The sequence below is a fragment of the Salvia miltiorrhiza genome, chromosome 8 (assembly GCF_028751815.1).
Source record: "Salvia miltiorrhiza cultivar Shanhuang (shh) chromosome 8, IMPLAD_Smil_shh, whole genome shotgun sequence".
NCBI classification, from domain to species: domain Eukaryota; kingdom Viridiplantae; phylum Streptophyta; class Magnoliopsida; order Lamiales; family Lamiaceae; genus Salvia; species Salvia miltiorrhiza.
Window position 1 is genome coordinate 54,057,449 of NC_080394.1, and position 11,451 is coordinate 54,068,899.

The window sequence follows — 11,451 nt, forward strand, 5'->3', positions numbered from 1 at the left end:
TAAAAAAATAAGCGTGCATATAAAATTTGTGTATATATTACGTTTTGAGCTTCAAATTTAATAGTAATACACATTTCCATAACAAATATTATCAAAATAAGAAATAGAATAATGTGACGTAAAATAAGTAAAGACTCCTCAAGTATTGGAATTAGAGTGTCAAAAACAGCGCGGTTTGAAGCTTCGTATCGGCCACGTCAGCAGTCAAGTATTTAAAAAAACGCTTCTTCTATGAATTGAAAAGAAACAGCGCATCACTTTCCACATCCCTTCCTTCAACCTTCACTTCATTCCCTATATATATATATCTCATGCGCAGTCACAATTCACAAACGCATTCGTAACAATAGCAAAATCGCAAAATCAACACGTGGCACACATGACCATGGGCAGCAGCAGCGGCGCTCCGCCGTCACGGACGATCGAGGTCACCGTTATCTCGGCCGAGGGCCTGCTCGTCAACAGGAAACGCCCCGTCAAGAACACCGTCTCCGTCACCGTGAGGACCAGCCCGTTCCACTCCGGTTCGACCGGGGTCGACCCGGAGGGCCGGAGCTGCCCGTCGTGGAACGAGAGGCTGGTGATGGAGCTGCCCGCCCACACGCCCTTTCTCACCGTGGAGGCGCGTGCGGGCAGCAGGGTCGTCGGCGCGGCGAGCATTCCGGTCACGGATTTCGCCGGCGTCCACCTCCCCGACGGCTACCTGAGCTTCGTGAGTTACCGGCTGAGGGATGCGAGTGGGGAGAAGAATGGGATAGTGAATCTCTCGGTGAGGGTGAGGGGAGGCGGGAGCTCCAGCTGCGCCGCCAGCTGTTCGAGGCCGTGGATGGGGGTTGCGGCGGCGGAGGGCGGTGCTGTCGTTATGGGTGTTCCTGTTTCGTATACGTATTGATTCTTTCTTTAAAAAAAAAAAATTAAATTGTGAATAGAATTCGTTCTTTTATTTAAGTAGTTGATCGATTATTTTATGAAACGGTTTCGTGATTTGATTTATTGTTGTTCGCTTATATATGGTTTCGCGAAAAATAAGATTTGATTTTTCTTAACTGTTCTTGAAAAATAAAAAAATAGTATAGTATATTGTATAATTTGAAAAAAAAATTGAGACTTATAAGAGGGTATCTAATATATAATCCAATAAGTAATCCGCACGTAAACAAAATCTCTACATCACACAAAGGTAAAAAAATAAAAAAATATATATATTGTATAACTTGAAAAAATTAATGACCGATATATGTGGGAAATATACGGTTGAATATGTCTAACGAGGACAGGGGCGGAGCCAGACTTTCGATTCAGGGGGGTCCAAATTTTTTTTAACGTAACTTTGAAAGTGTGGCGAAGTAAATCACTCATTTTTTTTAATTTTTGTAATTTCATCCCCCAATTTTTTCGATTGTCGAATTATTAACTTGAAGTTTGTGTGAATTATTTCTCCATGTAATATTCGTGTTACGATGTATTTTGCAATAAAATTACTACATATTAAAAATTATGGTGCAAATACAAGATACTGTCTCTTTTCATTTGGAAAAAAATTTATTTGAAATTATACGAAACGACGTCGTTTAGGCCTCACAAAAACGACGTCGTCTTTACTAATCCACGTGAGCTGCAATTCAACACTCCGACGATCGAAAAAAAAAAATAGGGGACGTAATTGAAAAAATTGAAAAAATAGTGATTTAATTCGCCACAGTCAAAAGTTACATTAAAATTACAAATTTGAAATAGAATGTGATATTATTTGCAAAAATCTCATAAAACTTTGTAAGACAAAGTAGCTTTCAATATCAAATTAAAAAAATAAATATCTGGAATCCAATCCAATCATGATATGTATAAATTAATTATGTGTTCACTTCTTCAAAACGTCTTAACTCTAAATATTGCATACTAATTACAGTTTAAAATAGTTCAACATAATAATAATGTAGATAAAATTATATGTTTTTTATTTTTAATATAAAATTACGAAAATACCCCTACTATTTTTTAAAATCCCAGGGGGGCCCAGTGACCCCCCTGCCCCACCCCTAGCTCCGCCCCTGAACGAGGACTTGATATATATTGATGATCTTGTGATATATAGTAGCAAAAATTAATGAACAATATTTTGAGTGATCTTCCATTTACCACATGCAGAAATTAATGAACAATATTTTGTGTGATCTTCCATTTACCGGAATGAGATTCAGTGTACCACACTTTATATCCCACTTTGTGTCCCACTTTCAATTTTATGTGTTTTCTTATATTTTTTTTTCTTCACTCTCAACTTTATATGCTTTAGTTTAATTTTGTGATTATTAACTAGGGTTTATTCCATCAATCTAGGGTATATAATTATTTTTTATTATTTAATTTCACTTTTATTAGCTAATAATATGTTGATAAATTCAAAATCACGGTATATACTTTTTTAAAAATTTAATTTTTTGAAATAAAAATTAAATATAATTCATAGTATTATAATAAATTTTATTTTTATAAAAAATATTTTTAAAATAATAGATATAAGCATGGGACACAGTGGTACACATAAAATTGTGGGACATTGAATCTCTTCTCCCATTTACCACATCGATAGTATTAACCGCAACACATTTCAAAAAAATATAGTATTAGACCTCAAATAATAATTATAATAATAATAATAATAATAACCGCAACCGTATTAACAGGTTGAGATTCAGTGTGCTACTATGTCTCACTTTTATAATAATTATTTTAATAATATTTTTTTATAAAATAAGATTTATTATAAACTATAAATTATACTTAATTTTTATTTAATAAATTAAAATTTTAAAAAATTATATACCATAACTTTTAATTTATCAATATATTATTAGTTAATAAAAGTGAAATTAAATGATAAAAAATAGTTATATACCTTAAGGGACATTTGCTTCGCATAATTGATAAAAATGCGTGATTGTGTATTTTTATCCTCAAGAGTTAGGATTTCTCCAATCTCACATTTTTCATGAGATAAGTATCAAGCAAAACTGATTTAAATGATCAAAATAATCAGGGTGTTCAAATATCCCAAAGTTTGGATCCATCAAAATAAAACAAATGATTAATCTTAATATTTTTTATGTATCAAGACTAATCCTACAAAGTAAATGTTCTCTAATTAGATGGAATAAACTCTAGTTAATAATTATAAAATTAAACTACAACATATAAAGTTGAAATTGAAGAAAAATGTATATATAAAAAATAAATAAAATTAAAAATAAAATACTGAGACATCAAATATAATACACTAAACCTCAATTCAATATTTACGTGCCCACGGTGTGTACAAGAGTGGTTCTGTTTGTGTAATACTCCTATTGACGATCTACCGTCCCACTACTTTGATTATAGCTATTAAACTTACCTTAATATTAATTTTATTAAAAGTTTCAAATTAATTTTTCAATGTTTCTATTGTATATATAATATTATTGATTATATTGCTTAATGTAGGTTCATCAGAAAGAAGTTGTTGAAAATAAAAAATTGATACAGTTATTTTTATGTTTTACTATGTCTCGAAAAAGGTTGTGTTAGCGATTTTGTGCATTGAACATGAGGTATTAAAAAAGTTTGATCTTGAAGAGATTATTGATGATTTACTTCTCAAAATGCTAGAAGATTTAATTTGTTTCTATAATTATTTGATTATTCGTTTATGGTTTATTGCACTTTATAGTATTATTACAGTTGTGCAACTATCTTAAATTTGCTATAAAACTATCGAAGCTTCATTTTTTGGAGGACACTTTTTTCCTTTTTGCTTAGGGCATTCGAAATGTCAAAGCTGGCCTGCTTACCTCTAAATTAGGGATGTCAATCTAGCCCGAAATCCGTGGGCTGACCCGATTAACCCGCTACCCGAGAGGGTTGGGGTTGAATATTTTCAACCCGATAAAAGTTACAACTCGATTAGCCCGTAACCAAATAGCCCGACACCCGATAGGGCCAGCCCGACTAACCCGATGGGCTAGCCCGAAACCCGAATACTTAATATTAAATATTTAGATATAAAAATAAAAAAATGACAAAATATTATAAAGTCTCATCATTTCACTTTTCTGTATTTTTGAGATGATTTGCTTCTATGAATTCAAACTATTGTTGGATATTTTATTATTTTTTCGTTAACAAAGTTGAACATTTTATTGTTACCAACTTATTTTACATGTTATGCAATCTTGATGTTTTTTTCAATATCGTATATTTTTGCATTTCATGCTTGCTATATAATTTATATCTTTGATTTATATGTATATTTTATACATTATACATTAGATCATTAAAATAACAAAATACAAATGATTATTTTATGTTACGCATTTAAGCCGACTAGCCCGATAGGCTAGCCTGAAACCCGAACGTTTAGGGTTAGGGTTGAAAATTTATAACCCGACAAAATCTCCAGCCCGATTAGCTCGCACCCGATTAACCCGAAACCCGATAGGGCTGGCCCGAAACTCGGTGGGCTGGCCCGATTGACATGGCTCTAATTAATCTTCAATTGTGAAAGTTAAGCATTCCCCCATTTTCATTTAGAGGGTGTTTGGCTGAGCTTATAAACTCTTTAAAACAGCTTATAAGCTGTTTATGAGCTTATAAGTTCTTTTAAAGTGTTTGGCAAAATAAGCTCCTAAAGAGCTTATAAGCAGAAAAAATTAAGCTCTAACAGCTTATAAGCTCCCCAAAAAATAAGTTCATCTATCCAACTTATTTTCTCATTTTACAAAAATAACTCAATCATAATTTTTTATTTTCATTATATATCATTTTGATTTCATTTTTTTTATTTTCTCTCTCTAACTAAAAATTATCTTTCTAGCTTATAAGATCAATTATCCAAACACTTTAACAACTTATAAGCTTTTTAAAATAAGCTTAACCAAACACCCTCTTAGTAGTTGATAAACAATCAAGCTTTACGATTACACATTTAAAACATGGCATATAATTAGTTCAGAAAACTATAGAATACATGTCATACGAACTCCTTTTTGGACCTGAATAATGTGACAATGACATAAATATGTACTTCAACATACTCAATAAGAAAAACTGGGTCAATTTGAATTTATATTTAAACTACCCATATTTAGAATCAACATCCTCAATTCCTAACATTCCCTCAAAAATAAAAATAAAAATTATCATACCAAGCAATTATAGTTTATTATGAACCTCACGTAATAATGTGAAAGGCTATTGTACATTAAAAAAAAAAAAAAAAAAAAAAAAAAAAAAAAAAAAACATCTCCTATTTTTGATGAAGGAGGTGGTATTGAGTACAATCGGGTTGCACCCGCACCCTAATCCGAATCCGCATCCTGACCCTAAGTGTGTAGATAACACTATTTTGAGTGCGGGTTAACCCGATTGTATAGTATACCTAGTTGTACCCAAATTTTTGTGTTGATTTGAAGAAGACTTGTCGCTAATTAAATTTTAAATCGAACACGGTTTAACAAAGATCACAGTTTTTACCGATTATTTTCTATATTAGTTAAATTATTACTTCAGAGACTTGTATAAGTGCTCCAATAAAAACAACGTTGTTTTGGGTGTGCGTGTGTTGGTCAAGCGGTAAGGGGTTATATGTCCAAGGCCAAAGGTCTTGGGTTCGAATCCCTTGTGGCGCGACCTGTTTTTCTTTATTTAATATTGTAAGTTTATCAAAAAAAAAAAAAAAAACAACGTTGTTTTGGTTATGAAAATTTATACTACAATTGAATTGCAATGCCAATTTTAAGTTTTCCAAAATTCACAATTTTGGAAAAATCACAGCAGTTGTTAAGTTTTTGTAATTTTTTCACCAATCGTGCAAAATAAAAAAATCGGGCAAAGTTAGTGTATTTTAACGCCAATAGCCCTAGAAGAAAACGAATTCTGTAACCTGCAGATTTTCATCATACTATGATTTCAGCTTTATCTGCAAATGAGCTTTCCTTAACATCACAAACTAGTAGTATTACATACACCTTAACTCTAAAGATGTTGGAATGTTACATGAGTTTTGACTCCCATTTCCTAGTGTGTCGCAGAAACAAGAAGTTTCAACAAATCTATTTGTAAGAAAACATATACAATCAGTGTAAATAAAGCACCAAAAGGGCATCAAAAGGCACACAACAAGCAGCTCTCAAGGTGTTACCTGAAGCAGGAAAGCCATAGTCATCCAACATCAAAGTTATATAGATTTCTCAATTACGCTTCTTCGCTGTCGACGTGATTCCCGTTTTTCAGTATATTGAACTTGCAGAGTGGGCAGATTGCATTTATGTGCAGCCACTTGTCGATGCAGGCCGAGTGAAAATGATGGCGGCAGGGGAGTTCGCGCAGTTCAGCTCCATCGTCATAGGCACAGAGGCAAATACAGCATTCCTATAATCAGAATACACATTTAGATGTCATAAAGCAAACTACAAACAATTGTATGCATTAAGAGTCTGGTAAGACATACAGCATCATCGAGAGGTAGAACGTGCTCTGTCGGAGAATCAGTGTCGCATTCAGTTATTATTCCTCCAAATGATTCTTGAATTTCACCATTTTGCTTCTCAAAGTCACCAATTCTCCGGAATTTGAATTTTGGTAGTCTCTCAATATCTTCCTTAGTAGCTCCTTCCTGTAAAATAGTGTTCAATCAATGAAAACTGGCAATAATAAATTAATAAGAGATCTCCTTTAGCCTCAGATAAGGGCAGCTCAAAAATCAATTTCCGGTATCATATTCTCTCTCTTTGCTTTTGAAGCCGGTGACTCGTTACCATGAAGGCAGAATCATTACATAATACACATACAGCATCAATACTTAATAATGAAACAAAGTGAATATGGAGGCTTCGCAATCAAGGAAAATCTATGGTTCTTTCCCTATGCTTTCACAGCTTTTGCTTTATTATTGTATTAAGGTCGTAATTGAAACGAACCACTAGCAATCACCGTAGGTAAGCGTGAACCCCAGATTCTATGTAAAGCTTACCTGATCTGCAACTGCATATAAGATTGCAATGATGCATGGTAGACAGCAGCAAACAGCAATTCCAACTATACACGCCACAGCAACACAAATCACGACGAAGAACACGTCGAATGCCAAGAATGTAATGGAAAGCCTGCAAAGTACATCATTCAAAATACGTAAAAAGAACTCAAAAGTGTCGTGATCCTAGCAGCATCAACAAAAATAACTTTCTCGCACCAGTAAAGCTGTGGCGATTCAGCAGTCAAATCCGGGCCACCAGCAGACACCCAATAGAACCCAATTATCCACCAAATGAACGAGAACATTGTATTCGCAGACTCCAGATGTTTGGCAACACTGTCAGAAAGAAAGCAATATATCATCACCATTATCAATTTCTTATCTCTAAACATGACCTACAGATTCCATTTTCTCCTCTATGCAAACCAGCTTTACACATAGGAGCCAAAGCAAGAAGAAAGCCAAAAGTATAACATCATAAAAATAATCGTAAAACATAAGAAACCAGATAATACGATTGTCATATAGATGATAAAAAAACATTACATGGTGTCAATTAAGTAAGTCCATCACCAACAGCTGAAATAATCTATTTTCAGGGGAGCACCTTAAAACAACTTTGGAAAGAAAAAAAGATCAGATTTTGTTTCCTCCTACTTGAAATAAGCAAACTTTAGAAATTAGAACTACACAAGCACATACATCTTACCGCGTTTAACTATCACCCTTGTGAAGCAAATCTAAACACAGCTCTACCAGACGAAAACATCATGTAACGTAAAGAACTCGAATGCCAGCCCCTCCACCGAATTAACCGATATCAATCAATAATCGTAACTCAGACACTCAGTCTCTGATCACCATTTTGAGGAACCTCGGCCAATTATGACTCTAAAATCATCAACACAACCAAACCTCTAAACGGAACTCGTTACTCAGATCGAACATCAGGGTTTAAGTAGGGGAAACAACAATGGAGCTGTTTTCTAGGCCTAATTTACAAACACAATCTTCCTTTTGGAGAAATTAACTTGATTCAATTTCTTCTAGAAATAGAAATGCAGTAAAAATCAGTTTCATTAGTTTCACTTTACTGATCACCTGCAATCAAATCAAGCATTAACGCAGCATTGATTCCACATTAATTTTTAATCTGATTATAATCAATCAGCTGCGGAATTATCCTAAGCACGAAAAACAATAGCAATTGAAAAGCAGGGGGGAAAAGTCAACTGAAAATCACTCCCAAATAATTCCTAAAAACCAAAAAATTGAAATCGGAAAACTCGAAGTTTACCTAGTTTCATCATCACTCTGTCGGCGCTCTGAAGCATAACCGCCGGACTCCACATCATCACTTCCGGAGCTCGAATTGGAGTAATTGCGGCTGTACGCATCCCGTCCACGCTCACTACCCTCGGGATTCCGCTGGGAATACCTCTTCATGTACTCGGCGGAGACGCAGACCATGTGGAGAGCGCACTGCAGCGCGTATCCGACAATCCACAACCGCAGCGGCATCGACGGATGCTCGCCGCGGCTCATGATCAGAACGGAGATCGAGACGATCACGAAGGCGAGGTTCCACACGAGGTCCAATATCACTATCGGCTTCGAGTAGGCCCAATCGCTCTGGCGCTCCTCGATTTGCTCCGCCGCAGCTTCGCGGACGCGGACGGAGGGCTCCCGCATCGAGCGGCCGCGGCTGCTGGCTCGGCGGAGGAAGCGGGCGGCGCCGCGGAGGCCGAGGAAGCGGGAGCGATTGCTGGGGCTCTGGTCGCCGAGGAACGGCGTAGTGTCGACGGCGGCGGCCGCCGTGGGCGACGACGGGCTGTCGTTGTTCGACGACATCGTTTCAATTGCTAGAAGAAATTCGAGTTTCTGGTTTTCTCTATATTTTGGGTGTGTCAGTGATGATTGAATTTTTTTTTTTCGTGCTCTCTCTCTCTCTTTGCGATTGGGAGCTTTGATCGCACGGTCCAAAATTCGGTATCGATTGGATCAGATGGGGAGTAATAAATTCTGATAGATTGTGATACGAATTTTTATTATATCTTCACGAGAATCTTAAATTTGCAACGTTAATCTCTTTATCTATTGCTACTTTCCGTTCATGAATAAATTTCACATTTTTTTCTTTTTAGAATATTTACAAAAAGATATTTATTTATTTTTTAAATTATAATTATAACATATTTTCATGGACAGAGGACGTATGATAGAGATTTCAGATGTCTTTACAGTTTACACTATTTGTATAAGCGAATAATGTTATTCACACGATTTGAATCACGATACGAATTCGGATCAGAGTCTAGGTGGGACTCAACCTGATTGTACCCAAATTTTTGTGATTTTTTATTTATTTGTGAATTAATTTATGTTAGTTGTTTTTTTGGGGAGCAACACAATATATAAATTGTAAAGTTAGTTAATAAATTTCAAAGAAAGAAAAAGAGAACTCAAATTGGCTACGAATTATTCCAAAATTGAGTATAATAATACTCCACAGTTCCGTTATTATTAGTTTATTTTTTTTATTGAGTTATCCCAATAATAAAGATAAGATATGTTTATATTTTAAATAATAATTTTATAGTATAAATAATATGATCGATCATTATACATTTTTATGCTACTATAATATTCTATTACTATAATTTACACTACAAATAATATAATTTTTTTTCTGATAAAGAAAAGTTTTTTTTTTTTCTTGTTAAATTTGCAAGATTCAATCTTATTCCAAAACTATATAGTAATATAAGATTTAATTTAATGAGTAAAATTTTGAAGTAGCCAAAATGAAGCATAAAACATAATTTATGGCCACACAATGAAAAAACACAAAATTTGGCCATATTTATTGATGGGCGTTTTTACCCTTAATGAGGCGGACCGGGTAGGATCAGGCACGCGGGTCGCGTGCCGGGTCGGGTTATGCACTTATGGCATTATTAGTGCCATAAGTGTCAAGATTTTACTTTGGTTTTATTTTGGATTTCCGTTGGCACTTATTGCACTATTAGTGCCATAAGTGCCCAAATGACCATTTTACTTGGTTTTATTTTGGATTTTCGTTGGCACTTATGGCACTATTAGTGCCATACAAATACAGAAACAACAACAACATTTTAACCCTAAATGAAACATCTAAAAACCTTAAATGGATAATCTAAACCCTAAATGGAATATCTAAACCTCAAATGGATAATCTAAACCCTAAATGGAATATCTAAACCCTAGGGGGAAGTGTGCAGTGCCATACGTGCAGCACAGATCATATCAGATCAGATCTGTCGATGGAGGAGGCGGCGCAACAATCAGATCAGATCCACCGCCGCCTCATCAGATCAGATCTGCCACCGCCGCATACAGATCAGATCAGATCTGCCGACACCTGGCGCTCCTCCACCGCCGTCCTCCCCAACGGCACCGTCCTCCAGACCGGCGATTACAACGACGGCGATCGCGCCGCCCGACTCTACAAGCCCTACGCTGCCGCTTACGCCTCCTGCGACTAGCAGGAAATCAACCCCGCCCTCGCCCTGCGCTGCTGGTACGCCACCAACCACATCCTCCCCGACGGTCGGCTTATCATCGTCGGCGGCCGCCGCCAGTTCAGCTGCGAGTTCTACCCGAGGAGATCGGAAGCCGAGAGGCCACGCAACCTGCCGTTTCTGGAGAGAGAGAGAAGGATCGGAGATGAGAAAGAGAGAGGAGAGAGGGAGAAGGGTAGAATAGTCATGACATACAAAAAATGGCCAAAATTTATATTTTTTCAAATGGTGGACAAAATTTGATGTTGTATGTTGAATATGGTCATTCGCCCTATTGTTTCTAACTTAATTTTCAAGGCATTTCAACTTTTCTAAACTTTTTTTTTAAAAAAAAAATTAATTTAGTTTTAACTTTTTTCACAAGAAAAGGCCGCCGCCGTGGTGACTTGGCCAGTGAAGCCGACACATATAGCAAAACAAGAAACTACCACCGTGCCACGTTTTAGACATTGCCTCCCCACAAAATTAGTGACGTTTCCGAAGATTAGTCCAATTCTCGCAGCGTTGCAGCGAGCCCACGCTTGTTTGCTTGTGACCATTGCGCTTAATTTTAATTTTTGGTTTAATAGTAGAGGCGGAAGAAATCGGGTTATGCACAAATTCTTTCTCTAGCGGGAAAGATTTACAGTTTTGACGCGAACAAGTATTTAACCGAGCTGTTGAACTTGGCCGAAATTGATGATGCGAGGAAACTGTTCGATGAAATGCCTAACAGAGATGAGGTGACGTGGAGCAACGCGATGATTCAGGGAGGCTCGTTGATGCACGGAAACTGTTTGATGAAAGCTCCCAAACGCGGTGCAATCACATGGTCATCACTTTGTTTAGAATGATGCATATGAAAAGCATGAAACTTGATGTGTTATTGCTTCCACTGTG

The 11,451-nt window shown here is 36.1% G+C and overlaps 2 protein-coding genes across 2 annotated transcripts; one reads left to right on the forward strand and one right to left on the reverse strand.

Annotated features, from left to right (window-relative positions):
- Window positions 1-314: 314 nt before the first annotated feature.
- Window positions 315-993, forward strand: LOC130999161 (BON1-associated protein 2-like). The gene has a single exon (XM_057924660.1). It carries the CDS (start codon window positions 380-382, stop codon window positions 890-892), a length of 513 nt encoding a protein of 170 aa, XP_057780643.1. The 5' UTR covers window positions 315-379; the 3' UTR covers window positions 893-993.
- A 4,958-nt stretch (window positions 994-5,951) lies between these two features.
- LOC130999162 (E3 ubiquitin-protein ligase At1g12760-like) lies at window positions 5,952-9,113 on the reverse strand. Its single transcript, XM_057924661.1, has 5 exons — window positions 8,310-9,113; window positions 7,229-7,348; window positions 7,010-7,142; window positions 6,488-6,652; window positions 5,952-6,408 (listed from the first exon to the last, which is right to left on the reverse strand). Exons 1-5 carry the CDS (start codon window positions 8,861-8,863, stop codon window positions 6,232-6,234), a joined length of 1,149 nt encoding a protein of 382 aa, XP_057780644.1. The 5' UTR covers window positions 8,864-9,113; the 3' UTR covers window positions 5,952-6,231.
- Between the last annotated feature and the right edge of the window lie 2,338 nt (window positions 9,114-11,451).

Bases quoted from the DNA above. Each gene is read 5' to 3' on its own strand.
- LOC130999162 (XM_057924661.1), bottom strand. From the start codon at position 8,863: ATGTCGTCGAACAACGACAGCCCGTCGTCGCCCACGGCGGCCGCCGCC. The intron at 7,349-8,309 runs GTAAACTTCGAG...TCTTTCTGACAG, and splicing joins CAGAGTGATGATGAAACTAG to TGTTGCCAAACATCTGGAGT. The intron at 6,653-7,009 runs GTAAGCTTTACA...ACTATTTTACAG, and splicing joins TATATGCAGTTGCAGATCAG to GAAGGAGCTACTAAGGAAGA.
- LOC130999161 (XM_057924660.1), top strand. From the start codon at position 380: ATGACCATGGGCAGCAGCAGCGGCGCTCCGCCGTCACGGACGATCGAG.